Source organism: Somniosus microcephalus, chromosome 25 (assembly GCF_052327205.1).
Source record: "Somniosus microcephalus isolate GS21.2 chromosome 25, FLI_Smic_1.0, whole genome shotgun sequence".
Taxonomy (NCBI): Eukaryota; Metazoa; Chordata; class Chondrichthyes; order Squaliformes; family Somniosidae; genus Somniosus; species Somniosus microcephalus.
The window spans coordinates 1284579-1312521 of NC_141011.1; the positions used below are offsets into that span (position 1 = coordinate 1284579).

The following is a 27943-nucleotide window of genomic DNA, read 5'->3' on the forward strand; positions in this document are numbered from 1 at the left end:
CTTAGTGGCTCTGCCACAGAGTGGTAAATAGCGAGGAAAGAAGCCTCAGTCTACAGGGCGCTATAGACGGGTTGGTTAGATGGGCAGAACAGAGGCAAATGGAATTTAACCTTGAAAAGTGTGAGGTGATACATTTTGGGAGGACTAACAAGGCAAGGGAATACACAATGAATGGTAGGACCCTTGGAAGGGCAGAGGATCAGAGGGGCCTTGGTGTGCATGTACATAGATCCCTGAAGGCAGCAGGACAGGTAGATAAGGTGGTTAAAAAGGCATATGGGATACTTGCCTTCATTAGCCGAGGCATAGAATATAAGAGAAGGTAGGTTATGATGGAGCTGTACAAAACGCTAGTTAGGCCACAGCTGGAATACTGTGTGCAGTTCTGGTCGCCACACTGTAGGAAGGATGTGATTGCTTTGGAGAGGGTGCAGAGGAGATTCACCAGGATGTTACCTGGGCTGGAGCGCTTCAGCTATGAAGAGAGACTGGACAGGCTGGGGTTGTTTTCCTTAGAGCAGAGAAGGCTGAGGGGGGACCTGATTGAGGTGTACAAAATTATGAGGGGCATAGATAGGGTAGATAGAAAGGAACTTTTCCCCTTAGTAGAGGGGTCAATAACCAGGGGGCATAGTTTCAAGATAAGGGGCAGGAGGTTTCGAGGGGATTTGAGGAAAAACTTTTTCACCCAGAGGGTGGTTGGAATCTGGAACTCACTGCCTGAAAGGGTGGTAGAGGCAGGAACCCTCACAACATTCAAGTAGCATTTAGATGAGCACTTGAAACGCCATAGCATAGAGTCATAGAGTCATAGAGTCATACAGCACGGATCGAGGCCCTTCGGCCCATCGTGTCCGCGCCGGCCATCAAGCCCTGTCTAATCTAATCCCATATTCCAGCATTTGGTCCGTAGCCTTGTATGCTATGGCATTTCAAGTGCTCATCCAAATGCTTCTTGAATGTTGTGAGGGTTCCAGCCTCCACAACCCTTTCAGGCAGTGAGTTCCAGACTCCAACCACCCTCTGGGTGAAAAAGTTCTTTCTCAAATCCCCTCTAAACCTCCCGCCCTTTACCTTGAATCTATGCCCCCTAGTTATTGACCCTTCTACTAAGGGAAAAAGCTCCTTAGTATCCATCCTATCTATGCCCCTCATAATTTTGTACACCTCAATCATGTCCCCCCTCAGCTTCCTCTGCTCCAAGGAAAACAAACCCAATCTGCCCAGTCTCTCTTCATAGCTGAAGCGCTCCAGCCCTGGTAACATCCTGGTGAATCTCCTCTGCACCCTCTCCAAAGCTATCACATCCTTCCTGTAGTGTGGCGACCAGAACTGCACACAGTATTCCAGCTGTGGCCTAACCAGTGTTTTATACAGCTCCATCATAACCTCCTTGCTCTTATATTCAATGCCTCGGCTAATGAAGGCAAGTATCCCATAAGCCTTTTTTACCACCTTATCCACCTGTTCCGCCGCCTTCAGGGATCTGTGTACTTGCACACCCAGATCCCTCTGACCCTCCGTCTTGCCTAGGGTCTTTCCATTCATTGTGTATTCCTTTGCCTTGTTAGTCCCCCCAAAGTGCATCACCTCGCACTTTTCCGGGTTAAATTCCATTTGCCACTGTTCCGCCCATCTGACCAACCCATCTATATCGTCCTGCAGACTGAGGCTACCCTCCTCGCTATTTACCACCCTACCAATTTTTGTATCATCCGCGAACTTACTGATCATACCCTTTACATTCATATCCAAGTCATTAATGTAGACCACAAACAGCAAGGGACCCAGCACCGATCCCTGTGGTACCCCACTGGCCACAGGCTTCCAGTCACAAAAACAACCTTCGACCATCACCCTCTGCCTTCTGCCACTAAGCCAGTTTTGTATCCAATGTGCCAAGGCACCCTGGATTCCATGGGCTCTTACCTTCTTGACCAGTCTCCTGTGCGGGACTTTATCGAAGGCCTCACTGAAATCCATGTATACCACATCCACTGCGTTACCCTCATCCACACACCTAGTCACCCCCTCAAAAAATTCAATCAAATTAGTCAGACATGATCTTCCCTTGACAAAGCCATGTTGACTATCCCTGATTAATCCTTGCCTCTCCAAGTGGAGACAAATTTTGTCCCTCAGGATTTTTTCCAATAATTTTCCTACCACTGATGTTAGGCTCACTGGCCTGTAGTTCCCCGGTTTTTCCCTACTACCCTTCTTGAATAATGGAACTACATTAGCGGTTCTCCAGTCCTCTGGCACATCCCCTGTGGCCAGAGAGGTCCTGAATATATGTGTTAGAGCCCCCGCAATCTCCTCCTTTGCCTCACACAGCAGCCTGGGATACATTTCATCCGGGCCTGGGGATTTATCCATTTTTAGGCCAGCTAAAACCGCCAATACCTCCTCCCTCTCGATGTTAATATGTTCGAGCATATCACAGTCCCCCCGCCCTATTTCTATGTCTACATCGTCCTTCTCCATAGTGAAAACAGATGCAAAAAATTCATTTAGAACCCCTCCTACATCTTCCGGCTCCACACACAGATTGCCACTTTTGTCCCTAATGGGCCCTATTTTTTCCCTAGTTATCCTCTTACCCTTAATATACTTATAAAACATCTTTGGATTTTCCTTTATTTTGCTCGCCAGTGTTATTTCATGGCCCCTCCTTGATCTCCTAATTTCTTTTTTAAGTATCCCCCTGCACTTTTTGTACTCCTCTAGGGCTTCCTCCGTCTTTAGTCTTTTGTATCTACCAAAAGCCCTCCTTTTTTTCCTAATCCATTCTCGTATATCCCCTGACATCCAAGGTTCCCTGTGGTTTTTGGAACCACCCTTGACCTTTACGGGAACATGTTGCCATTGTATGATCTCAATCTCCCTTCTGAAAGCCTCCCATTGCTCCGATGCGGATTTTCCTACAAGTAGCTGATCCCAGTCCATTTTGGCCAGATGCTGCCGTATCCTATTAAAATCAGCCTTCCCCCAATTTAGAACCTTTATTTCCAGCCCATCCCTGTCCTTTTCCATGACCACCTTAAATCTCACCATATTATGGTCACTGTCACCAAAGTGTTCACCTATTAGCACTTCTTCCACTTGGCCGGCCACATTCCCTAGAATTATGTCCAGTACCGCCCCCTCTCTTGTCGGACCTTCTACATGCTGGCTCAAAAAGCTCTCCTGGATGCACTTTAAGAATTCTACACCCTCTGTGCCTTTCACACTCTGACTATCCCAGTTAATATTGGGGAAGTTGAAATCCCCCATTATTATTACCCTATTATTTGCACATTTCTCTGAGATTTGCCTACATATCTGTTCCTCTATCTCCCCCTGACTGTTTGGAGGCCTATAGTACACTCCCAGCAAAGTGCTTGCCCCCTTTTTGTTTTTAAGCTCCACCCATATGGCCTCATTAGAGGAACCTGCTAATATGTCATCCCTCCTTACTGCAGTAATTGACTCCTTAATTAATACTGCGACACCCCCCTCCTCTTATACCTCCCCCTCTGTCTCGCCTGAAGATTCTGTACCCCGGAATATTGAGCTGCCAGTCTTGCCCCTCCCTCAACCATGTCTCCGTGATAGCAACAATATCATACTCCCATGTGTTTATCAACACCTTCAGTTCATCCACCTTATTTGCAAGACTCCTTGCATTAAAATAGATGCCATCCAGCCTTGCCCTTGCATATTTGCCCTGTCTACCAAGCTGACTTGTTTTTTTCTCTATAATTGGCAGCACATCACCCCCTATTTCAGCTCCCCTCTGTATCCCACCCCCCTGCCAAGTTAGTTTAAACCCCCCCCCCCCCAACAGTGCTAGCAAACCTCCCCGCAAGGATATTTGTCCCGCTCTGGTTCAGGTGCAACCCGTCCGACTTGTACAAGTCCCACCTTTCCCAGAAGCAGGCCCAGTGATCCAGGAAACTAAAGCCCTCCCTCCTACACCAACTCTTTAGCCACGCATTCATCTGCTCTATCCTCCCATTCCTATACTCACTAGCACGTGGCACTGGGAGTAATCCAGAGATTACAACCTTTGAGGTCCTGTTTTTTAATCTGCTACCTAGCTCCCTAAATTCTTGATGCAGGACCTCATCCCCCTTCCTACCTATGTCGTTGGTCCCAATGTGGACCACGACCTCTGCCTGCTCACCCTCCCCCTTAAGAATGCCCTGTAGCCGCTCAGTGACATCCATGACCCTGGCACCAGGGAGGCAACAAACCATCCTGGAGTCACGTTTGCGGCCACAGAAACGCCTATCTGTTCCCCTTACGATAGAATCCCCTACCAATACAATACAATACAATACAAATCGCTTTATTGGCATGATAAGGTACATCTTATGTTGCCAAAGCATCAAAATACATTTATGGTTGAACACATAAACGCAGTTCCATTCATACAGTGTATAAACAGGTATATCCCTGAGTTTATAAATATACATTCGCCTTGTTTATATATACTCTTGTCTTAGTTTACTGGTTGTCCCTCTGTTCATGGCAAGCTGTAACATAGTGTGCCGCCAGTGTTACACAGCTTCTCTCCTCCCCCAGTAGGAATGGGAGTTTTTGGTTGTCAGTCAGATTTCTGAATTCAGGGCATATTTGTGAGAATTTTTGGTAGAAATTCTCTCTGATGCCCTGATATTTTCCACAGGCTGTGAGGAAGTGCATCTCTGTCTCAACTACTCCCTGACTGCAGTGAGAGCATATCCTGTCTTCTCTTGGCAGCCTACCACTATTGCTCTCCCAGTCTTTTTCCTCCCTTTCTGAGCAGCAGAAGCGTCCCTGGTGCCAGGAAGCTGGCTGATGCTGCCTTCCCCTGGTGAGTCATCCCCCTCAACAGTATCCAACTTGGTATACCTGTTTGAAAGGGGGATGTCCGCAGGGGGCCCCTGCACTTCCTGCCTGCCTCTGTTGCTCCGCCTGATGGTCACCCAAGTTCTTTCTGCCTGTGCAGCCCTACCCTGCGGCGTGAACAACTCGCTAAACGTGCTATCCACGACCCTCTCAGCATCGCGCATGCTCCAAAACTCATCCACCCGCAGCTCGAGCGCCGCAATGCGGTCTACAAGTAGCTGCAGCTGGATGCATTTCCCGCACACATGGTCGCCAGGGACACTGGCAGCGTCCCTGACTTCCCACATGGAGCAAGAGAAGCAGAACACGGGGCTGAGCTCTCCTGCCATGACTTACTCCTTTAATTTAAAAATTTATTCAATACCCCAGTTACAGGTATACTCTAGGGCGCTTTATTTACCAACTGTCCCCACTACAACACAGAGACCCTAGAAATTTAACACCACAGAATTCAAGCTTGTATTGAAAAGAGAGAAATACTCACCAACCAATCACTTACCTGCTCCCTGGTGACGTCACACCCTGAATACTTTTTACCTCTCTGCTACCCTCTGAGCTCGCAGACTGGAGTTTGGTATGCCTCTCCTGGCCCTGCTGCCGCTTTAAGTACCTCACCGCCGCCGCCGAGTCTCCCACAGGTCCGCCGCTCTCGCTACCTGCCGCCGCCGCTCACTGACACCAATCTACTCCCGCTTTGTGGTGACGTCTTGGTACACACCTTGAATACTTTTTACCTCTCTCCTTCCCTGAGATTGGAGTTTGAACTCTCCCGGGTTTTGCCGCTCTTGCTGAGTTTGAACTCTCCCGGGTTTTGCCGCTCTCGCCCTGCTCCCACTGTGTTTGAACTCTCCCGGGTTTTGCCGCTCTCGCCCTGCTCCCACTGTGTTTGAACTCTCCCGGGTTTTGCCGCTCTCGCCCTGCTCCCACTGTGTTTGAACTCTCCCGGGTTTTGCCGCTCTCGCCCTGCTCCCACTGAGTTTGAACTCTCCCGGGTTTTGCCGCTCTCGCTCTGCTCCCGCTGAGTTTGAACTCTCCCGGGTTTTGCCGCTCTCGCCCTGCTCCCGCTGAGTTTGAACTCTCCTGGGTTTTGGCGCTCTCGCCCTGCTCCCGCTGTGTTTGAACTCTCCTGGGTTTTGGCGCTCTCTGCTCCCACTGTGTTTGAACTCTCCCGGGTTTTGGCGCTCTCGCCCTGCTCCCGCTGTGTTTGAACTCTCCTGGGTTTTGGCGCTCTCGCTCTGCTCCCACTGTGTTTGAACTCTCCCGGGTTTTGGCGCTCTCGCTCTGCTCCCGCTGTGTTTGAACTCTCCTGGGTTTTGCCGCTCTCGCTCTGCTCCCGCTGTGTTTGAACTCTCCCGGGTTCTGGCGCTCTCGCTCTGCTCCCGCTGTGTTTGAACTCTCCCGGGTTCTGGCGCTCTCGCTCTGCTCCCGCTGTGTTTGAACTCTCCTGGGTTTTGGCGCTCTCGCTCTGCTCCCGCTGTGTTTGAACTCTCCCGGGTTCTGGCGCTCTCGCTCTGCTCCCGCTGTGTTTGAACTCTCCCGGGTTCTGGCGCTCTCGCTCTGCTCCCGCTGAGTTTGAACTCTCCCGGGTTTTGCCGCTCTCGCTCTGCTCCCGCTGAGTTTGAACTCTCCCGGGTTTTGCCGCTCTCGCTCTGCTCCCGCTGTGTTTGAACTCTCCCAGGTTCTGGCGCTCTCGCTCTGCTCCCGCTGTGTTTGAACTCTCCCGGGTTCTGGCGCTCTCGCTCTGCTCCCACTGTGTTTGAACTCTCCCGGGTTCTGGCGCTCTCGCTCTGCTCCCACTGAGTTTGAACTCTCCCGGGTTCTGGCGCTCTCGCTCTGCTCCCGCTGAGTTTGAACTCTCCTGGGTTTTGCCGCTCTCGCTCTGCTCCCGCTGTGTTTGAACTCTCCTGGGTTTTGCCGCTCTCGCTCTGCTCCCGCTGTGTTTGAACTCTCCCGGGTTCTGGCGCTCTCGCTCTGCTCCCGCTGAGTTTGAACTCTCCTGGGTTTTGCCGCTCTCGCTCTGCTCCCGCTGAGTTTGAACTCTCCCGGGTTTTGCCGCTCTCGCTCTGCTCCCGCTGTACAAGGCTACGGACCAAGTGCTGGAAAATGGGATTAGAATAGACAGGCTTGATGGCCGGCACGGACATGATGGGCCGAAGGGCCTTTTTCTGTGCTGTATGATTCAATGACTCTATATCATACTATGATATAATCATCCTTCCTCACAGCTGTAATAGTTTCTTTAATCAATACCGCGAACCCACCCCCCCCCTTTTTACCTCCCTCTCTATCCTGCCTGAAAATCCTGTAACCAGGAATGTTGAGCTGCCATACTGACCCCTCTTTGTCCTGCTTTTTGTGGACAGGACATACCTGGGCAGTTTTCCACATTGTCGGGTAGACGCCAGTGTTGTAGCTGTAGTGGAACAGCTTGGCTAGAGGCGCGGCTAGTTCTGGAGCACAAGTTTTCAGCACGATAGCCGGGATGTTGTCGGGGCCCATAGCCTTTGCTGTATCCAGTGCGCTGAGCTGTTTCTTGATATCACGTGGAGTGAATCGAATTGGCTGAAGACTGGCTTCTGTGATGGTGGGGACCTCAGGAGGAGGCCGATGTGGATCATCCAGTCGGCACTTCTGGCTGAAGATGGTTGCAAACGCTTCAGCCTTGTCTTTTACACTCGCGTGCTGGGCTCCACCATCATTGAGGATGGGGATATTCATGGAGCTTCCTCCTCCTGTTAATTGTTTAATGGTCCACCACCATTCACAACTGGATGTGGCAGGACTGCAGAGCTTTGATCTGATCCGTTGATTGTGGGATTGTTTAGCCCTGTCTATAGCATGCTGCTTCCGCTTTTTAGCATGCCTGTAGTCCTGTGTTGCAGCTTCCCCCTCATTCTTAGGTACGCCTGGTGCTGCTCCTGGCATGCTCTTCTACACTCCTTATTGAACCAGGGTTGGTCCCCTGGCTTGATGGTAATGGTAGAGTGAGGGACATGCCGGGCCATGAGGTTACAGATTGTGGTGGAACACAGTTCTGCTGCTGCTGATGGCCCATAGTGCCTCAGGGATGCCTAGTTTTGAGCTGCTAGATCGGTTCTGAATCTATCCCATTTAGCACGGTGGTAGTGTCACACAACACGATGGAGGGTGTCCTCAGTGTGAAGACGGGACTTCGTTTTCTCAAGGATTGTGCGGTGGTCACTGCTACCAATACTCTCATGGACAGCTGCATCTGTGAGAACGAGGTCAAGTAGGTTTTTCCCCTCATGTTGGTTCTCTCACCACCTGCCGCAGGCCCAGACTGGCAGCTATGTCCTTCAGGACTCGGCCAGCTCGGTCAGTAGTGTTGCTACCGAGCCACACTTGGTGGTGGACATTGAAGTCCCCCACCCAGAGTACATTCTGTGCCCCTGCTACTCTCTGCTTCTTCCAAGTGGTGTTCAACATGGCGGAGTACTGATTCATCAGCTGAGGGAGGGCAGTAGGTGGTAATCAGCAGGAGGTTTCCTTGCCTATGTTAGACCTGAAGCCATGAGACTTCATGGGGTCTGGAGTCAATGTTGAGGACTCCCAGGGCCACTCCTTCCCGACTGTATACCACTTTGCCAGGTGGGTTTGTCCTGCCGGTGGGACAGGACATACCCAGGGATGGTGATGGAGGAGTCTGGGACATTGGCTGAAAGGTATGATTCTGTGAGTATGACTGTGTCAGGCTGCTGCTTGACTGGCCTGCGGGACAGCTCTCCCAATTTTGGCACAAGTTCTCAGATGTTGGTGAGGAGGACTTTGCAGGGTCGACTGGGCTGGGTGTGCCGTTGCCGTGTCCATAGCCGGTGCTGAGGTCGATGCCGGGTGATCCGTCCGGTTTTATTCCTATTGTTTCTTGTAGCGGTTTGTTACAGCGGAGTGGCTGGGCCATTTCCGAGGGCAGTTCAGAGTCAACCATATTGCTGAGGGTCTGGGGTCATATATAGACCAATTTCCTTCCCTAAAGGTCATTAGTGAACCAGGTGGGTTTTTATGACAATCGGTAGTTTCATGACTGACTACTGATACTAGCTTTTTATTCCAGATTTATTTAATTAACTGAATTTGAATTCCCCAGCTGCCGTGGTGGGATTTGAACTCATGTCTCTAGATCATTAGTCCAGGCCTCTGGATTACTAGCCCAGTGACATAACCACTATGCTATCATTCCCAGGCTTAGTGGTAGAACTCGTCTCTGAATCAGAAGATCATGGGTTCCATTTCGTGTCCCAGTCAGTCCCTATACTGACCCTCCTCATTCGTTGGAGCTTGAACACATAATCTAGGCTGACACTCCATTGCGGTACTGAGGGAGTGCTGCACTGTCGGAGGTGCCATCTTTCAGATGAGACGTTAAACTAAGGTACCGTCTGCCCCCTCAGGTGGACGTAAAAGATCCCATGGCACTCTTCGAAGAAGAGCAGGGGAGTTCTCCCTGGTATCCTGGCCAATATTTATCCCTCAATCAACATCACTAAAGACAGATTATCTGGACGTTATCTCATTGTTGTTTGTGGAACCTTGCCTTGTGGAAACTAGTTGCCACGTTTCTTACATTACGAAAGTGACTACACTTCAAAAAAAAAAAAAGTACTAAATTAACTGTAAATGTTTTGAGGCATCCTGAGGTCGTGAAAGGCGCTATATAAATGAAAGTCTTTCTTTCTTCAATACAGTTCCTTCATTTCAGCTCTGGCCTTCCATGTGGCAAAATAATTATCTTGCATCCAGTCAAGTGATTGGTAGTTTTTTCTTAACCCAGAACTCAGCAGCTGACTGGTAACTTGAAATTGCTTATGTTAAAATGTGTATGAAATATTGTGTAGAGAAGCATTTCCATCAAGTGAGTCGGGGGCTATTTTAATACAAAATATAATGTAAAAGCAGCCTGAAACCGTAATTGGACAACATAGAGTCTTCAATGTATAAAAAGCCTTCCACGCTGCGTCATGGAGGCTTTTGAATTGGTTTGGGCCTTCAGACCCAATTTACACCACACAACTTCGACTGTTAATACGCAGCTGACACTGCTGCATCTCATTGGAATGGTCAAACCTAGGCCTACCTTAGGGCGGGGTAGGTCATATTTACTTTTAATTTGTCGAGTTGGGTTTCCTGTGATTTGAGCTACATTTATCTCGGTAGAATTTACAGCACAGAAACAGGCCGGTTTGTGCTCCACACGAGCCTCCTCCCACCCTTCTTCTTCTCACCCTATCAGCATATCCTTCTATTCCTTTCTGCCTCATGTGTTTATCCAGCTTCTTTTTAAATGCATCTCTACTATTCGCCTCAACCACTCCCTGTGGGGGCGAGTTCCACATTCTCACCACTCTCTTGGTAAAGAAGTTTCTCCTGAATTCCCTACTGGATTTATTAGTGACTATCTTATATTGATGGCCCCTAGTGCTGGTCTCCCACCACAAGTGGAAACATCTTCTCTACGTCTACCCTATCGAACCCCTTCATCATTTATCTCCTCCAATTGAACACGTTGACGCAACTTCTGGTTATCAAAAGCAAATTGTTTTGTATGGTGGGACTTTGGTAACCAGTTATGTGTCTACCAGGATTTATATTTCTTGGTGCATTGCTTAGCGTTTGAAACTTGACCTTGGTAAGTGATTGTGTTCATCAGCTGCCTGTGAAAGGACCTGGTAGTGATCTCAAGTGGACCTCTTGGCTCTTCTGAGAGACGGCGACTAGCCATAGCTAATGGGAGAGAATATATGTGGTATGTCCTTGAAGTAACTGTTGCTGATGACATCAAGCTCCATACTCTGATAAATTGCCTGTCAGCAGCAGCACTGTGAGCTGAAGAGGTGATCCAAGTTCTTCTCTGGAGGCAGTAAGACTGGAGCATCAATGTAAATATTATCATTTCTTTCCAGCCGTTGGTCTCTGTATCTCAGTAAGTCCTTGTACAGACCCTCCCCCTCACTGTTGGCCTCTCTGTGTCCCAGTCACTGTATAGACCCCCCCGCCCCCCCCTCACCGTTGGTCTCTCCGTGTCCCAGTCATTGTCTGTACAGACCCCCGTCCCCTCACCGTTGGTCTCTCCGTGCCTCCGTCATTGTTCAGATCCCCCAGCGGTTGTGATGGTTGCCAGACTGTGCTACTGACAAATAACTGCATAAACACATTTTGTTGCTACTGGTGTGGATGGAGTGGATTCAGCAGCCCTGGAGATCAAGAGGCTACTTGAAGCAGTTCTGTAATCTAAATACATCGTTAATCTACCGAGTATTGCTGAGGTACCATGCCATAAAATTGAGGCTCTTTGAAAAAACACATTTCAGGAGCGCCTTCACTACATACAAATGGCTTAATTTGTACAGTCAAACAGTTACACATTTAAGATATGTTGGGGGTGAGCTGTTGGACTATGAAGGGTTATGATGAGGTAAATGGTGATAAATTGTTTGCACTGGAGATGGTAACGAGAGGGCACAAATTTGAGATGATCACAGAGGATTGAAAGGGACATTTCTCTGATTTTTATAAAGACTTTAACATGCAAACACTTTCCAAATCAAAACCTAAACAGAGGGTGGGGAAACAGGAGGAGAATGGGTTTAGGCTAGTTGGTTCGTGCAGAAGATCATGGGTTCCCCTGGCTGGGGAGTCTAGAACCAGGGGGCACATTTAGGATTGTGATGAGAAGTTTCTTCACTCAGAGGGTGGTGAATCTTTGGAATTCTCTACCCCAGAGAGCTGTGGATGCTCAGTCGTTGAGTTCAAGATATTCAAGATAGAGATCGATAGATTTTTGAATATTAAAGGAATCAAGGGATATGGAGATCGGGCGGGAAAGTGGAGATGAGCTAGAAGATCGGCCATGATCCTATTGAATGGCAGAGCAGGCTCGAGGGGCCGTGTGGTGGAGCAGGCTCGAGGGGCTGTGTGGCGGAGCAGGCTCGAGGGGCCGAATGGCCGACTCCTGCTCCTAATTCTGATGTTCTTATGTTCAAGTCCCACTCCAGAGACTCGAGCACGTCGTCTAGGCTGACTCTCCAGTGCAGTACTGAGGGAGTGCTGCACTGTCTTTCGGATGAGACGTTAAACCGAGGCCCCGCTTGCTCTCTCGGGTGGACATAAAAGATCCCATGGCACTATTTCAAAGAAGAGCAGGGGAGTTATCCCCGGTCTCCTGGCCAATATTTATCCCTCAACCAACATAACAAAAACACATTAGCTGTTTGTGTGATCTTGCTGTGCAAAGTGGCTGCTGCTTTTCCTCCATTACAAGTGATGCACCATCAATTACTCAAAAGACTGAGGTTGAGCGAGTAACAATCAGGCTTTTATTAACTAAAGAATGAAGGTCTAGTCTCGAGTGGTCGACCCGTCCAGAATACTAAGGGACTGGGAGGTAGTCACTTATATACCTGGAATAGTGGGAGGAGTCAGCCGAGGCATGTCCAGACCTGTACCTAGTGGAATACACATACAGACACAGACAGGTATGACAGTGGTTTACCACAACAAGTGACTACACTTCAAAAATACTTCATTGGCTGTGAAGTATTTGGGATGTCCTGAGGTTGTGAAAGGCGCTGTGTTAAACACATTTGTTCTTTGGTTGAGGTAAATCGATATTTACCAGCTACTGTTTCATGTGACACTCATGCTGCAAATTCTTTGTTTTTTTTGGATTACATATTCTGTTAAACTGCATGTGTAGTGTATGTAACCTGTACTACCTTAAGAGGATACCTTAAGGTGATGGACTACTTTTGATGGCTCCTGTACATTGTAGTACCGGTGGTGACCACACCGGTATATAAACCCTGCGGAGCAAAGTGTACCTCAGTTCAGCCCTGACCCTCAATCACTAAAGACCTGTTTACTTACTTCTGTAGTCTGTGTCCTGTTATTCAATATAACTGCACTTGTAAACACAGACTCAACAGTGGCGGCGAGTCTGATCGTACCTAGCGGCAGTTTTGCATCCAAGGAAGCTTCGTCCTCAGGAATGGGCATCGAAAAAGGGCATCCGCCCTCAACATCTTGCTGAGCACTGCATCGCACGGGAGGCCATCGGGAACCCGGGTTGGTTTTCTGGACACGAAGTCCAACACCAGCAGCAGGCAGTGATCATCCCTTCTACGACAGCGGCGGGTAAGCCCGATCGAGCGGCACGGGGGGGGAAGTCGGCCGAGTTGTCAGTGGGAGAAGGGGAGGGGAAACGAAGAAAAGGGCGGAGAACACGACCACAGCCAGTGTCAGGGGCCGGACTGCAATCGGGGCAGAGACGCGCAGCAGCCAGAAAAGCGTTTTATTGCCACAAGGACCGCGGGAGCGGCGGGGCAACAAGAGCAGCAGCGCAAGGAAAATAAAGGCAGGAAGGACCACTGGGAGGCGTGGACGGCAACAGCGCGGGAATCGCCATCTTGAGTCGGCGGGGGAAGAAGACAAGCGCGGGAAAAGCCGCCAAGCGCAGGAAAAGCCGCCATCTTAAACAAAACAAAAAAGTCATCATATTAAATAATATCCGAAGGGAAAGGAGAAACTCAGCAAGGATGCCAAAAACGGGTAACATCACTGCTTTTGATAACGATGTGGAAGATTGGGCCACTTATGTGGAACGCATCGAAGTTTATTATACAACGAATGATGTACCGGATGATAAGAAAGCACTAACCCTATTAAACTCGATGGGTGCGAAGACGTATGGGTTATTAAGGAACCTGGTAACCCCAGACAAACCGGTAGGGAAGAGTTTCGCGGATATTGTTACTATCCTGCAAGAGCATTTAAACCCCACACCGCTGCTGATAGCGGAACGATTTAAATTCTACAAAAGAATTCAACTTAAAGAAGAAAGCAACGTTGAATTCCTAACAGAATTGCGCAAGTTATCAAAGTACTGCCAGTTCGGAACAAGACTAGCAGATGCACTGAGAGATAAGTTTGTGTGTGGGCTCCTAAGGGAAGGAACCCAGAAGCGACTGCTAGAGGAAAAGGATCTTACGCTGGACAAAGCTTTCAGCATTGCAGCATCCCACGAGGCAGCAGCACGGGGCGCTGCAGAGATACAGCAAAGGCCACTGGAATTCCGCACCAATGAAATGGCATTGGACGCAGTAAAGTGCTATCGTTGCGGAAGGACAACGCATGACCAGAACCAGTGCTGGTTCAAAGACAAAGAATGCAGGCAATGTGGCAAACTTGATCACATAGCGAGAGTATGCCGGTCAGGAAAGAAGACCAGCAGCAAAAAGTCACCGCAGGAGAAGTACAAAAAAGTACACAAGGTGACAGAACAGTTCGGATGAACAGAAGACGGATTCAGACTCCAACAGTAAGGAACTGGGTTGCCTGAAAATACATAATGTGGGTAACACAGCAGACCACCAAACTATCTGGGTCAGGAGTTCAAGTGAAGATGGAATTGGACACAGGGTCGGCATTAACGGTCATGAATAAGCAAGATTACAAAAGGTTATTCTCGCACATTCCCCTGAGGGATACGGAGATTGTATTGAAAACATACTCGGGGCAAATAGTATACCCCAAAGGAAAGATAAAAGTAAATGTGGTCTACAATGATAAAGAAAGTCAGAAAATGGACTTGTATGTGTTACCTGATGGAGGTCCACCACTACTGGGACGGGAATGGATCCGGAGAATAAATTTGGACTGGCATTCCATACAAGCACTGACTGTGGATGCCTGTAAGGAGGACGACGTCAAACCTAAACGACTGTCCAAAATCTTAGACGATGCTAAAGAGGTGTTCCAACAGGGACTTGGAACACTGAAAGGAATTACGGCAACCATCAAGGTTGAAGAACATGCAAACCCAAAATTTTTCAAAGCCAGACCGGTGCCTTATGTGATACGACCTGCTGTGGAAGCAGAGCTGGAAGGGCTAGAACGTTCAGGGGTACTGTCCAAGGTGGACTGGAGCGAATGGGCTACACCCATTGTTCCTGTCATGGAGCGTTCGTTGAGCAACAAGCCGGGGGAACCTGGGAAGGTTCGCATCTGTGGCGATTTCAAGATCACTGTTAATCCGGTTCTTCACACGGTGCAATATCCGCTTCCGCGGATTGAAGATATCTTCGCTTCGCTGTCTGGCGGGAAGCACTTCACCAAGATAGACCTGGCGCAGGCGTACCTACAGATGGAAGTTGATGAAGCGTCACGACAGTATCTCACGATCAACACACATAAGGGCTTGTATCGGTATAATAGGCTGGTTTTTGGGGTGGCATCGGCTCCAGCGATTTGGCAAAGGGCCATGGAGCAGGTATTGCAGGGAATCCCAGGCACGCAATGCTACCTGGATGACATCCTGATTACAGGAGATAACGATAATGATTACCTCGCGAACTTGGAGCAGGTGCTCATCAGATTGAAAGAATATGGGCTAAGAGCTAATCGCCAGAAATGCGAGTTCTTTCAAAAGCGAATCTCGTACTGCGGCCACGTCATTGACCAGGAGGGGCTCCATAAGTCACCTGACAAGATCGAAGCTTGTCAAAGCTCCAGCACCGGAAAATGTATCCCAGTTGAGGTCGTTCCTCGGGTTGATTAACTATTACCACAAGTTTCTTCCAAATTTATCCACGGTGTTACACCCGCTAAACACTCTTGCAAACGGGAATACCATGGAAGTGGAGTGATGATTGTAAGCGGGCTTTTCGAAAGAGCAAGGCACTGATCACCTCTAAGGAAGTGTTGGCTCACTTTAACCCAACGCTGCCTATTCGCTTAGCTTGTGATGCTTCTCCATATGTTATCGGGGCAGTGCTCTCACATAAGTTTCCAGATGGCTCGGAAAGGCCAGTCGCTTTCGCATCCAGATCATTGACCTCCGCTGAGCGCAACTATGCTCAGATAGATAGGGAGGCTCTCGGCCTCGTGTGGGGAGTTAAGAAATTTAACCATTACCTGCAAGGCCAAAAGTTTACGCTGCTGACAGATCACCAGCCGTTGGTTTCCATTTTCAACCCTAAGAAGGGTGTTCCGGTAATGACGGCGCAGAGGCTTCAGAGATGGTCCCTTTTCCTAGGGGCACATCAACATGATATTGAATTCAAAGGTACAAAGCAACATGGGAATGCTGATGGGCTGTCGCGCCTGCCACTACCTACAGCGGAAGAGGCACCGGCAGTTGACCCTGTCGAGATATTTCACTCGACCATCATCGAATGCTTACCAGTCACCAATGTGGGTATTGAGAGAGAGACCCGAAATGACCTGACACTGTCACGGGTCTACGACTTGACAGTGAAGGGATGGCCAGCACATGGCGACCCACTGTTACCAGCATTCTCAGCCAGACGAGAACAGCTGTCCGTATGTCAAGGAACATTGATGTATGGAACAAGGGTGATTATTCCTCCTAAAATAAGGGAGAGAGTTCTAAAAGAATTGCACGAAGGTCATCTGGGGGGAGTCCAGATGAAAAGCCTTGCTAGGGCTTATGTGTGGTGGGCAGGTATCGACAAACAAATAGAGGATCTGACTAAAAGCTGCTCAGGGTGCCAAAAAGTTCAGAACACACCTCCAATTGCACCGCTGCATCCGTGGGAATGGCCTTCAGCCCCATGGCAACGTGTGCATATTGACTTTGCAGGTCCATTCATGGATTCTATGTTTTTGATAGCAGTAGACGCACATTCTAAATGGCCAGAAGTGATTAAGATGTCGACCACTACCTCGGACAAGACGATTGCAGTTCTAAGAACCATATTTGCAAGGAATGGATTGCCGGAGCAAATATGTTCAGACAACGGACCACAGTTCGTGTCAGAAGAATTCCAGAAATTCATGAAAAAGAATGGGGTGAAACACTATACATCTGCCCCATATCATCCAGCTACAAATGGGTTGGCCGAGAGATTTGTACAAACGTTCAAAAAGGCAATAAAGGCCATGAGTGAAGATCATATTCCACTACAACACAAGGTGGACAATTTCCTAATGGCGTATCGAAACGCCACGCATGCAGTGACAAATCAAAGCCCTGCCATAATGTTCAATAACAGAAGGTTGTGGTCCCGGTTGGATTTGTTAAAACCCAATGTGCGACGGGAAGTCGAAAACAAGCAATTCCAGCATGTAAATAAAAAGGCCACTCGTAGTTTTGAAATAGGACAACCAGTGTTGGCCAGGGACTATAGGGATGATAAATGGCAACCTGGGACAATTCGTGCACGACAGGGACCCTTGATGTACACGGTAGACGTTGGAGAGAACGTAATACGACGTCATGCTGACCAACTTGTGGAATCGAGAACAAGGGTCAACCCCATGTCTACGGCAGAGACACCAGTTGAAGAACTTATTGAGCCTGTAGCATCTACCTCAGACTCGATCGTATTGGATGATGTTGAATCCATAGGAGATCAAGTGGATGAGTCACCCCAGCAACGGGAACCAGAGATCCCTGAAAGGCGTTATAGAGTCATAGAGTAATACAGCACGGATAGAGGCCCTTCGGCCCATCGTGTCCGCGCCGGCCATCAAGCCCTGTCTAATCTAATCCCATATTCCAGCATTTGGCCCGTAGCCTTGTATGCTATGGCATTTCAAGTGCACATCCAAATGCTTCTTAAATGTTGTGAGGGTTTCTGCCTCCACAACCCTTTCAGGCAGTGAGTTCCAGACTCCAACCACCCTCTGGGTGAAAAAGTTCTTTCTCAAATCCCCTCTAAACCTCCCGCCCTTTACCTTGAATCTATGCCCCCTAGTTATTGACCCCTCTACTAAGGGAAAAAGCTCCTCAGCATCCATCCTATCTATGCCCCTCATAATTTTGTATACCTCAATCATGTCCCCCCTCAGCCTCCTCTGCTCCAAGGAAAACAAACCCAATCTGCCCAGTCTCTCTACATAGCCGAAGCGCTCCAGCCCTGGTAACATCCTGGTGAACCTCCTCTGCACCCTCTCCAACGCGATCACATCCTTCCTGTAGTGTGGCGACCAGAACTGCACACAGTATTCCAGCTGTGGCCTAACCAGTGTTTTATACAGCTCCATCATAACCTCCTTGCTCTTATATTCAATGCCTCGGCTAATGAAGGCAAGTATCCCATATGCCTTTTATACCACCTTATCCACCTGTTCCGCCGCCTTCAGGGATCTGTGTACTTGCACACCCAGATCCCTCTGACCCTCCGTCTTGCCTAGGGTCTTTCCATTCATTGTGTATTCCTTTGCCTTGTTAGTCCCCCCAAAGTGCATCACCTCGCACTTTTCCGGGTTAAATTCCATTTGCCACTGTTCCGCCCATCTGACCAACCCATCTATATCGTCCTGCAGACTGAGGCTACCCTCCTCGCTATTTACCACCCTACCAATTTTTGTATCATCCGCGAACTTACTGATCATACCCTTTACATTCATATCCAAGTCATTAATGTAGACCACAAACAGCAAGGGACCCAGCACCGATCCCTGTGGTACCCCACTGGCCACAGGCTTCCAGTCACAAAAACAACCTTCGACCATCACCCTCTGCCTTCTGCCACTAAGCCAGTTTTGTATCCAATGTGCCAAGGCACCCTGGATTCCATGGGCTCTTACCTTCTTGACCAGTCTCCTGTGCGGGACTTTATCGAAGGCCTTACTGAAATCCATGTATACCACATCCACTGCGTTACCCTCATCCACACACCTAGTCACCCCCTCAAAAAATTCAATCAAATTAGTCAGACATGATCTTCCCTTGACAAAGCCATGTTGACTATCCCTGATTAATCCTTGCCTCTCCAAGTGGAGACAAATTTTGTCCCTCAGGATTTTTTCCAATAATTTTCCTACCACTGACGTTAGGCCGGATCAGGAGGCCTCCTCAGAGACTGAATCTTTGAACAGTTTTTGTGTGTGTAAATTGTATATATGTTATCCATGTAGTGTATTAATTGGGGGTGTCCACTGTTAAGCTAAAAGGGGAGGAATTGTAGTGTATGTAACCTGTACTATGTACTACCTTAAGAGGATACCTTAAGGTGATGGACTACTTTTGATGGCTCCTGTACATTGTAGTACCGGTGGTGACCACACCGGTATATAAACCCTGCGGAGCAAAGTGTACCTCAGTTCAGCCCTGACCCTCAATCACTAAAGACCTGTTTACTTACTTCTGTAGTCTGTGTCCTGTTATTCAATATAACTGCACTTGTAAACACAGACTCAACAGCATGTACATTTTATCTAGGAAGTGTGAGAGGTGAGGGCATTACAGTATTTACTTTCATGGTGCACTGCTGGTCTACCTCCCATTAAAGTGCTTCTGCGGTGTACGTGAATTCCTACTGATGTGATATTTGTCCTCTACGTTTTGGGCTGGATTCTATATGAACGAACAACATCGTACGATCTTGGGCACGAAGGGTAGGCTGGAAATTTGAGTTGTGACCCTCAGTTTTGCGCCGTGGATCCTCCTGAATATTTGGGGCTATGGCTGACCTGGAAAGGTGGGCTGGACATCTACGTTTACCACTGGAGGCACTGATTCCTCAGAGGAGCTTTGGGAAACCACCTGGAGAGGTCCTCTGTTTCCCCGAGGACAGTAGCGCTGCCCAGTTTATCTTTGCGGTGATGCAGTATAACCGGGCTTTGAAGAAAGGATTGGATGATTTTTGTTGTATAACTCTGCTTGCCTGAGGGTGATCTGGAACCTTGAGACGAAATCTTTAATCGTTTTTGGTCAGTCATGTGGTGCAACTTTTGTCAGAGAGTAAACGCCCGCGTTTGATGCTTGTTGGGTCTACAGTTATTTTTGTTTGTTTTATTTCCAGTCTACTATCGCGTGTTGGTGAACTTCACGACTTCAATAGAGTACGATCCTCAGTTGGAGGATTTTGAGTCTGAAACATTCAGGGAAGTATCTGAAGGAATCATAGACACAGTAAGTACAGAAGGGGCAATCCTACCGCATGCTTCGGAGCCTTATAACTATCAGCAAAGACTGAACAAGCTGGGGCTTTTTCTGTAGAAGAGGGAAGGCTGAGGGGGTACCTGATAGCGGTGTTTAAAATGATGAATGGGTTCAACAGGGTAGATGTAGAGAAGATGTTTCCACTTGTGGGGGAGACTGAAACTAGGGGTGATTTAAAAAAAATAAAAAAAATAAGAGTCACTAATATTATATCCTATAAAAATACAAAACTTCTTTACCCAGAGAGTGGTGAGAATGTGGAACTCGCTACCACAGGGAGTAGTTGAAGCCATTAGGATAGATGCATTTAAGGGGAAACTAGATAAGTGAATGAGGGAGAAAGGAATAGAAGGATATGTTGATAGGGTGAGGTGAAATAGGGTGGGAGGAGGCTCATGTGGAGCAGAAACACCGGTACAGACCAGTTGGGCCGAATGGTCTGTTTCTGTGCTGTAAGTTCTATGTAATTCAATTAATTACTGAATTTTTGCTACTGGATTGAATATAATTTGAGTTTAGAAGGAGTGTCGTGGATAGGTTAAAGCCGCTCAACAGTTGATGAGTCCGTGTGCTGTAGTGATCCCGTGTAAACTTGTGTGGTTTTTTGCACATTTTTCAAGTCATTTCCTGCAGTGTTTAATTTTTCTCCCCTTCTGCTCAGTGTCGGGAACCAGCCCCGACAGAAGGGACAAAGAACCAAGAGGGTGAAGCAGTGGGAGAGACAGTAGGGGTAATTTTGACTTTGGCCCAGAGTGTAAACCGGGTGATATCGATCAGCCGCCCATTCTACATCTCCCCGACTTTCATTTCTATTCAATGTGTAACAGGCGGCTGATCCAGTATCGCTCTTTTTACACTATCACCCAAAGTCAAAATTACTCCCAGAAACACACTCTTTATTGCTGCGAATGTTGCTGACGAGGATAGGTGAGCATATATTAGAGATTGCCGGGCCAGAGAGGAGCTTTGTAGACAACCATCGACACTGTGCCATGGGGGGTTGAGGTCGGCAGTTTCAACATCAAACTGACCACACTCACTGACTCTGCCGTCAAGGTTCTTGGGTCTGATTGGTCCTGATTTCGTGCTGCTCTGATCTGATTGGTTGGAGAGACTGTGGTCTCTTGCTCTGGGATCTGATTGGTCTGAAGAGACGCTGCAATTAGACATTACTATCTTCTTCCAAAACTTGTATATATTTGTGATCTTTTCTTCCGTGCCTCTCCACCCACTTTGAAAGGCAGTAACTCGTGCTGAGATACCATTCCATGGGTGCTAATTGCCCGCACCCAAATGGCCATTCTAATGTGTAAGCCTAAATGTGAGACCGCTATTTGACTGTGGGGGGGGGGGGGGGGGCATCACAACCCAGTCCTCATCTGAAATCCACATGCAATCAAGAGCCAGAGCTTTGGTTGATTTCCCCACTGTCCCACTCTCTGATCACGGAGGTCAATGTAATTACCTCCCCTCCTCCCACAACTATGGGTCAAATCCGGTCCTTGCTAATCTGCATCCCATACCTTGCAGTACATTTATCACTTAAACATTTGTTTATTAATCTCCAAAAGTACTCCCTGTGTTTTACCATGTGTGGTCCCAGAAGTCATCATTTTAAGTTCTCTCCCTGGAGTATGTTGTCCATCTCCTGGCCAATGTAAAGCTCTAACTGATGGACCACAGCGCACACTTGTTGCTTTCCAGACCACCGATACCATTTACAGCATCTTACCATCTAGTATCCCCATAGCACATTCTACAACTACTCTACCGGATATGTCAATCTCCTAATCACACAGCAACATTGTTTATGGGACAAATAAACTTCTGTGATTTGGCACAACATAACCAATTGACGTGTCGGTTATCAAGACCAGGCTCTTTTTAAATATCTTGTGTCTTTATTTTTATTTATTTATTGTCCTGAGAAGCAGAAAAATGTACCTCAAGGACGGTGTCGTTAAGTCAGCCGATGCTCACTAACCAAACCCTAACCTAGGTTCTGGTCTGTTGCCTATTGCTGGTCTGGTTAGGACATGAGGAGGCCTCTCTGGACTCTGCGAACTCCAGCAAGTCCCACTGTCTGAGCTCTGCCTTCTACAAGGTCTCTTCCCTGCTGGGGCCCATTCCATCGTCTTCTGTGAGGTTGACTGCAGCCGATGTGATCTTTTATGATGTAACTTATTGATGGATGGTCAATTGTTTATTATGTTGAACTGAAATTGGGCCGGTCGATTGGTCGGCGAAATCCACCACCAGCAGGTTGCCCAGTGCAGCAAGGCACAGCTCGTTAGGACACTTTTTCAGTCACTGTGCAAGGCCCTTAACTTGCAGCTCGGGCCCCCTTTTTAAACTTTCATAAGCTGGTGTCCTGACTGAGAGAATGGGGAACTTTACATTGCAGCCAGCAACATATCGCTCAAGACGGGCTGTGTTTGGTTGACTCTTGAATCGCCTGTTCTATAACAACACTTGAAGCAAACACAATATGGCAGCAGCTTCAAAGCCTCCCCTCGTTTCTAAACCTTTAATAAATGTGCTTTCTTTACAGCTTGAGTCTGAATTCTATAGGATCTCCGGAGACCAGTCAGTCACTGTGGTATGGATCAAGTAAGTGCCTTTTTGACATGATCTCACTTTATGGCAAAATGATATCCTGTAGGCCCAGGATTGGACAAATCAAAGCACAATATGATAATTTTACAGATTAATCTGAAGATCTGTTGTAGCTATGAAAGCTTGTTCACCAGTTGATGGAAAGGTATTTTTTCAGTTCAAGCATAAACCTCAAAGGCAGCTGGGTCTGTGCAGGTAATCCTGAAATTATTAACTTGAACCTTATCCCTCTCACTCCTCTGCACCTAAAGCTAAATCTGTCTTCTGGTTTCCAGTTATTTCACAATTATTCCTACTGACACTCGTCGTTGATGTAACACAAGCCTCTGCTTTATGTCCCTTGAAGATTTGGTTTCTAAATGAATGCCATTGTTCTGGATGGTTAATTCTCCATATAGGAGAGCACGATCACCAGTCACTGATAGATTTGTGAGCGTCCTTTGGCTCCGTGGAGTTGCTGATAAGGTGTTGAGATCAGATTGATTTCAGTGGGGGCCACAACAGGGATTTGGCCCTGGAGACCTTGAACATACGCCGCCCGGCTTGCACTTGCATTTTCTTTGGCCTTCACATCGAAATGACTTTATTCTGCTCGCTGGGTTTAGCAGCTGAACCCACCCGCCATGAAGAATTTATTGTGGATTAGCTGATGACCTAGGGGTCGCCTGTAAGGTTTGGATAATGTTTGTTTCAACTAACGACCATGTCCATATCTCGCCTGTCTTGGCTACTATCCCACTTATTTAATCTCCTAAAGGAAAAGGTATGTGTGAATTCAAAACACAACTGAGCAAAACTCCAGAATGTCTATCCGGTCCCACAGCTCCGTCATTCCCCCCTGACTGGCTGCCCTTCACTATCACTATCAGCATAGAAGATAGGAGTAGGCCATTCGGCCCCTCGAGCCTGTTCCACCATTTAATGAGATCATGGCTGATCATCCAAATTCAGTACCCTGTCCCTGCCTTCTCCCCATATCCCTTGATCCCTTTAGCCTTAAGAAATATATCTAACTCCTTCTTGAATATATTTAATGAATTGGCCTCAACTGCCTTGTGTGGTAGAGAATTCCACAGGTTCACCACTCTCTGGGTGAAGAAATTCCTCCTCCTCTCAGTCCTAAATGGATTACCCCGTATCCTTAGACTGTGACCCCTGGTTCTGGACTCCCCCGCTATCGGGAGCATCCTTCCTGCATCTAGTCTGTCTAGTCCTGTTAGAATTTTATAAGTTTCAATGAGATCCCCTCTCATTCTTCTAAACTCTAGCGAATATAAGCCTAATCAACCCAATCTCTCCTCATACGTCATTCCTGCCATCCCAGGTATCAGTCTGGTGAATCTTCGCTGCACTCTCTCCATGGCAAGAATATCCATGCTCAGATAAGGTGATCAAAACTGCACACAATACTCAAGATGTGGTCTCACCAAGGCCCTGTACAACTGCAGCAAGACATCATTGCTCCTGTACTCTAATCCTCTTGCTATGTAGGCCAACATACCATTTGCCGCCTTAACCGCCTGCTGCACCTGCATGCTTACCTTCAGCGACTGGTGCACAAGGACACCCAGGTCTCGTTGCACTTCCCCTTTTCCCAATCGATCGCCGTTCAGATAATAATCTGCCTTCCTGTTTTTGCCACCTCGCATTTATCCACATTGGGCAGATGCATGGCAAATGCAGTATAATCACCCAACCTGTCCAAATCATACTGGAGTTTCTCTGCATCCTCCTCACAGCACACACGCCCACCCAGCTTTGTGTCGTCTGCAAACTTGGAGATATTACATCTAGTTCCCTCGTCTAGATCATTTATATATATCACTCTTTATCTGACCTTCCACCAATGTTGCAGGAACCATTTTGGACCACGGAGCATTTGATCAACTCTGTACTTCTATAATCATCGGTCCTAGATTCTTATCGCACTGGAGGAGGCCATTCAGCCCATCGTGCCTGTGCCGGCTCTTTGAAAGAGCTCTCCAATTAGTCCCACTCCCCGCTCTTTCCCCACAGCCCGGCACATTTCTCCTTTTATGAAGGAAACCGCTGAGATGAACGCAACTCTCGGAGAGACAGTTCCCACAAAGCTTCAATATCAAACTTCGGCCAATAAAGTACTTGGGGTGACTCAGCTTGTTTACATAATGGCGGCAGCACTGGTTACAGTTCCCAATGAGACGTATATATCCAGGGCTATTATGGTGGAATACAGTGGGTCTGTGAGATGTGCCAGCTGCTCTAAGGGTACGTGTGCGCGCACGGGGGAGGAAAGGAGGAGAGAAGATTCTCCCAGTTGGCCATGCTCCTGGTGATGCTGTCCCCCCGCTGAACGGTCCCAAATATCCACTGATCGAAGAAGAGGGGTTTTTCTCAGTCTTGATGGATTGAGGCTGATAATATAATCGAGAGATATGAAGAGCGTGGTTAAAAGCTGTGAATCATTGATGTTTCCATCGGGGATCAGTGAGAATGAGGTTGACGGAGAATGGCAACTGTCTGCAAGCAAGTGTCATTTTAACAAACGGATACTTCAACCACATGGGAGAAGACGGCAGATAAATATCCCGCCGGCCCACAGCATTCCAGCTTCATCACTCACCACTGCCCACGCTACAAAACACTCAAATGTTCCTTGGGAAGAAAAGATGCTTTCCTCCCCCAGATGACCCACTCCCACACTCTTTGCCAAGAACAATCTGTGTTATTCAGTCTGGGTCAGTGAGCTCCAGGAGATATTTTGGCTTCTTGCTACACTTGGTAGAATAGTTTTAATCTTCACCTGACTCCTGAATGAATGAATGTTTTATGTATTCAAAGGTTGCTTTTCTCAATCATATTATGATGTTGCCTCTGCACATATCTCCGTTACCCCATGAGTCTATTCACTGTGTAGCTCAATCTGTGTAGAGATCTGGGAGGTCCCTGACTTGATCTCCGGTTTATGTTAAGTTAGTTGATGTTAATGGGCTTTAGGGCCATTGCCGTCAGCTTCTGTGCCTCTGGGTTGATGTCGGGAACATTGTTTCGGGCTCCCACTCCTGATGGCTGTGCAGTACACGTGTGTGACATTCCATGACACATGGATTCAAGTCTGTTCTGGTCCTCCCTCCCTTGCCTTGTCAAGTAACCGACTGATAGACATTTGACTAATGGCCACCTGGGAGAGGTACGGGAGGGGCGCGAGCTTGTGGAGCCACAGCCCAGCCAACAGTCGACATTTTCAAGTAATTGCAGAGGCTGAACAAGCATTTTTTTAATCTCGGGAAACATTTAGAGGAAATACAACTACAGAAGTTTCAGTTTGCCACCCACTGTTTACAGGGCTTTGAAGGTCCAGAGTGCCAGTACCTCCTAGCAACAGATGCATTTGGCTTGTTGCCTTGGCTAATGTGCGTGGACAAAATTATAATTATTAAGCTCCACTCTGGATCCAATGCAAGTGAGGATTTATTTGACAAGACTAGGAGAGGTACTGCTTGTCTTTGTAGATTTTCTTCCCCTTTTCCTCAACAGTATGTGTGAAGCCGATTCCCAGACACAATCTCCAGAATGTCTATCCATTCCAACATCATCGCTATTCAGCCCTGATTGGTTGTCCTTCACTGGCAGCACCTTTTCTCCCACCATTTTAGGCCACGGAATATCTCAAGCCACCCCTTATTCAGCCTCTGCAATTACTTGAAAATGTTTGAAGCGTTATGAGTGCCTGCAAAAGTAGGGCCCTTTTCATCAGTGAGTCACTTACCATACCCCAAACACCCCTAATTCCATCTGAAAACGCACTCGCATCACCTCTCCAGAAAAAACGATGGCTGACATTGTACTGGCATTGTCTCCAAGGGCAAAGCAGTTTGACAAATATAGAAACATTGTAGACTCCCATGAGCATCCTCTTCCGTCAGTCCTCTCCTGATTCCTGCTCCTTGCCTGCTGTACCTCTCTCTCCTTGATCTAGATTCATTAGGTCCTCTCAACTTGAAGATAACTCGTTAATCTTAACAGGGTGTGAGGACCTTCCATCCTCCCTGTGGCCCTCATCCCCAACAATTCATACCAAGTTTACTACTTGAGAAATCTGCACCAGAGCAGTGTCACCCTCCATGTCCGCCCACCCAGCTGTTTCTATAGTTCCAGGTCAGAGTCTCCCATCTTCTTTGTTAAATCATACCGAGCTCTTCACGGAATCGACCTCTTATCAGAACTCACTGCAACAGACGCCTTCTGCTTCCTTAATTTGCAGCAACGGATTTGATCTTTTTTCTTAACCTTTTTGTTTTGATATCCTGTCTCCCTTATTAAACTCTGGAAACTGCGTACTCCTGCTTTGGGTTTATTTTTTGATCAGATCTCCTATTGTTTTGTATGACCCATGCCCTTTGCAGCAACTCCCAATTATAAGAACAAGTTGTCCAGGCTGCCTCGACCTGTCTGTGTTTTTATTTTATGAAGGACTTGTGTTTAATATGTAACGGCTTTTATTCCTTTTGTGACGTTAACGAATTCCTTGATTTCTCCGCCGTGTACCTGATTGCACATTTCCTGAAGCTGTGAGAGCAGATGGCAGGCAACCGAACTGCCGCAGACTGGCTCTGAGCTTTCCCTCCCTTGCTAGTGCTAGTAAACAAGGGCCCTTCAGTATATCATTTAATTGTAGTGTAATTGGTGGGATTGATTTGATTTAATTCAATTTGAATTAATTAAAGGGTAAGTCGTGACAGCACAGCTCGGCCCCGTGGCATGCTCCTCCTGCACTATGTGGGAAATCAGGGACACTTCCTGTGTCCCTGACAACCACATGTGCGGGAAGTGTATCCAGCTGCAGCTACTGGCAGACCGCATTGCGGCGCTGGAGCTGCGAATGGATACATACTAGAGCATTTGCGATGCTGAGGACATCGTGGATAGCACGAGTTGGTCACACCGCAGGTAAAGGCTGCACAGGCAGGAAGGGAATGGGTGACCGCCAGGCAGAGTAGTAGGCGCAGGCAGTTAGTGCAGGGGTCCCCTGTGGCCATCCCCTCTCAGATATACCACTTTGGATATTGTTGAGGGAGATGGCTTATCGGGGGAAGGCAGCAGCAGCCAACTTCCTGGCACCATGGGTGGTCCTGCTGCACAGGACGGGAGGAAAAAGAGCGGGAGAGTTAAAGTGATAGGGGATTCTATTGTAAGGGAAATAAATAGGCGTTTCTACGGCCGCAAACGAGACTCCAGGATGGTATGTTGCCTCCCTGGTGCAAGGGTCAAGGATGTCTCTGGATGGCTGCAGGGCATTCTGGAAGGGGAGGGTGAGCAGCCAGTTGTCGTGGTGCATATAGCTCCAACGATATAGGTAAAAAATGGGATGAGGTTCTAAAAGCTGAATATAGGGAGTTAGGAGGTAAATTTAAAAATAGGACCTCAAAGGTAGTAATCTCAGGATTGCTACCAGTGCCACGTGCTAGTCAGAGTAGAAATAGAAGGCTATTTCAGATGAATACGTGGCTAGAGGAATGGTGCAAGGGGGAGGGATTCAAATTCTTGGGA

The 27943-nt window shown here is 47.8% G+C and overlaps 1 protein-coding gene across 12 annotated transcripts in view; it reads left to right on the top strand.

The window, feature by feature from the left end:
- hspg2 (heparan sulfate proteoglycan 2) overlaps nt 1-27943 on the top strand; it is a 647132-nt gene that overhangs the window by 231438 nt on the left and 387751 nt on the right. For all 12 annotated transcript variants that reach the window (XM_085966756.1, XM_085966759.1, XM_085966758.1 and 9 more), the window contains 2 exons: nt 19659-19768; nt 22350-22408. In XM_085966756.1, coding sequence (XP_085822882.1) covers nt 19659-19768; nt 22350-22408 — 169 coding nt within the window. The remainder of the gene's footprint in view (nt 1-19658; nt 19769-22349; nt 22409-27943) is intronic.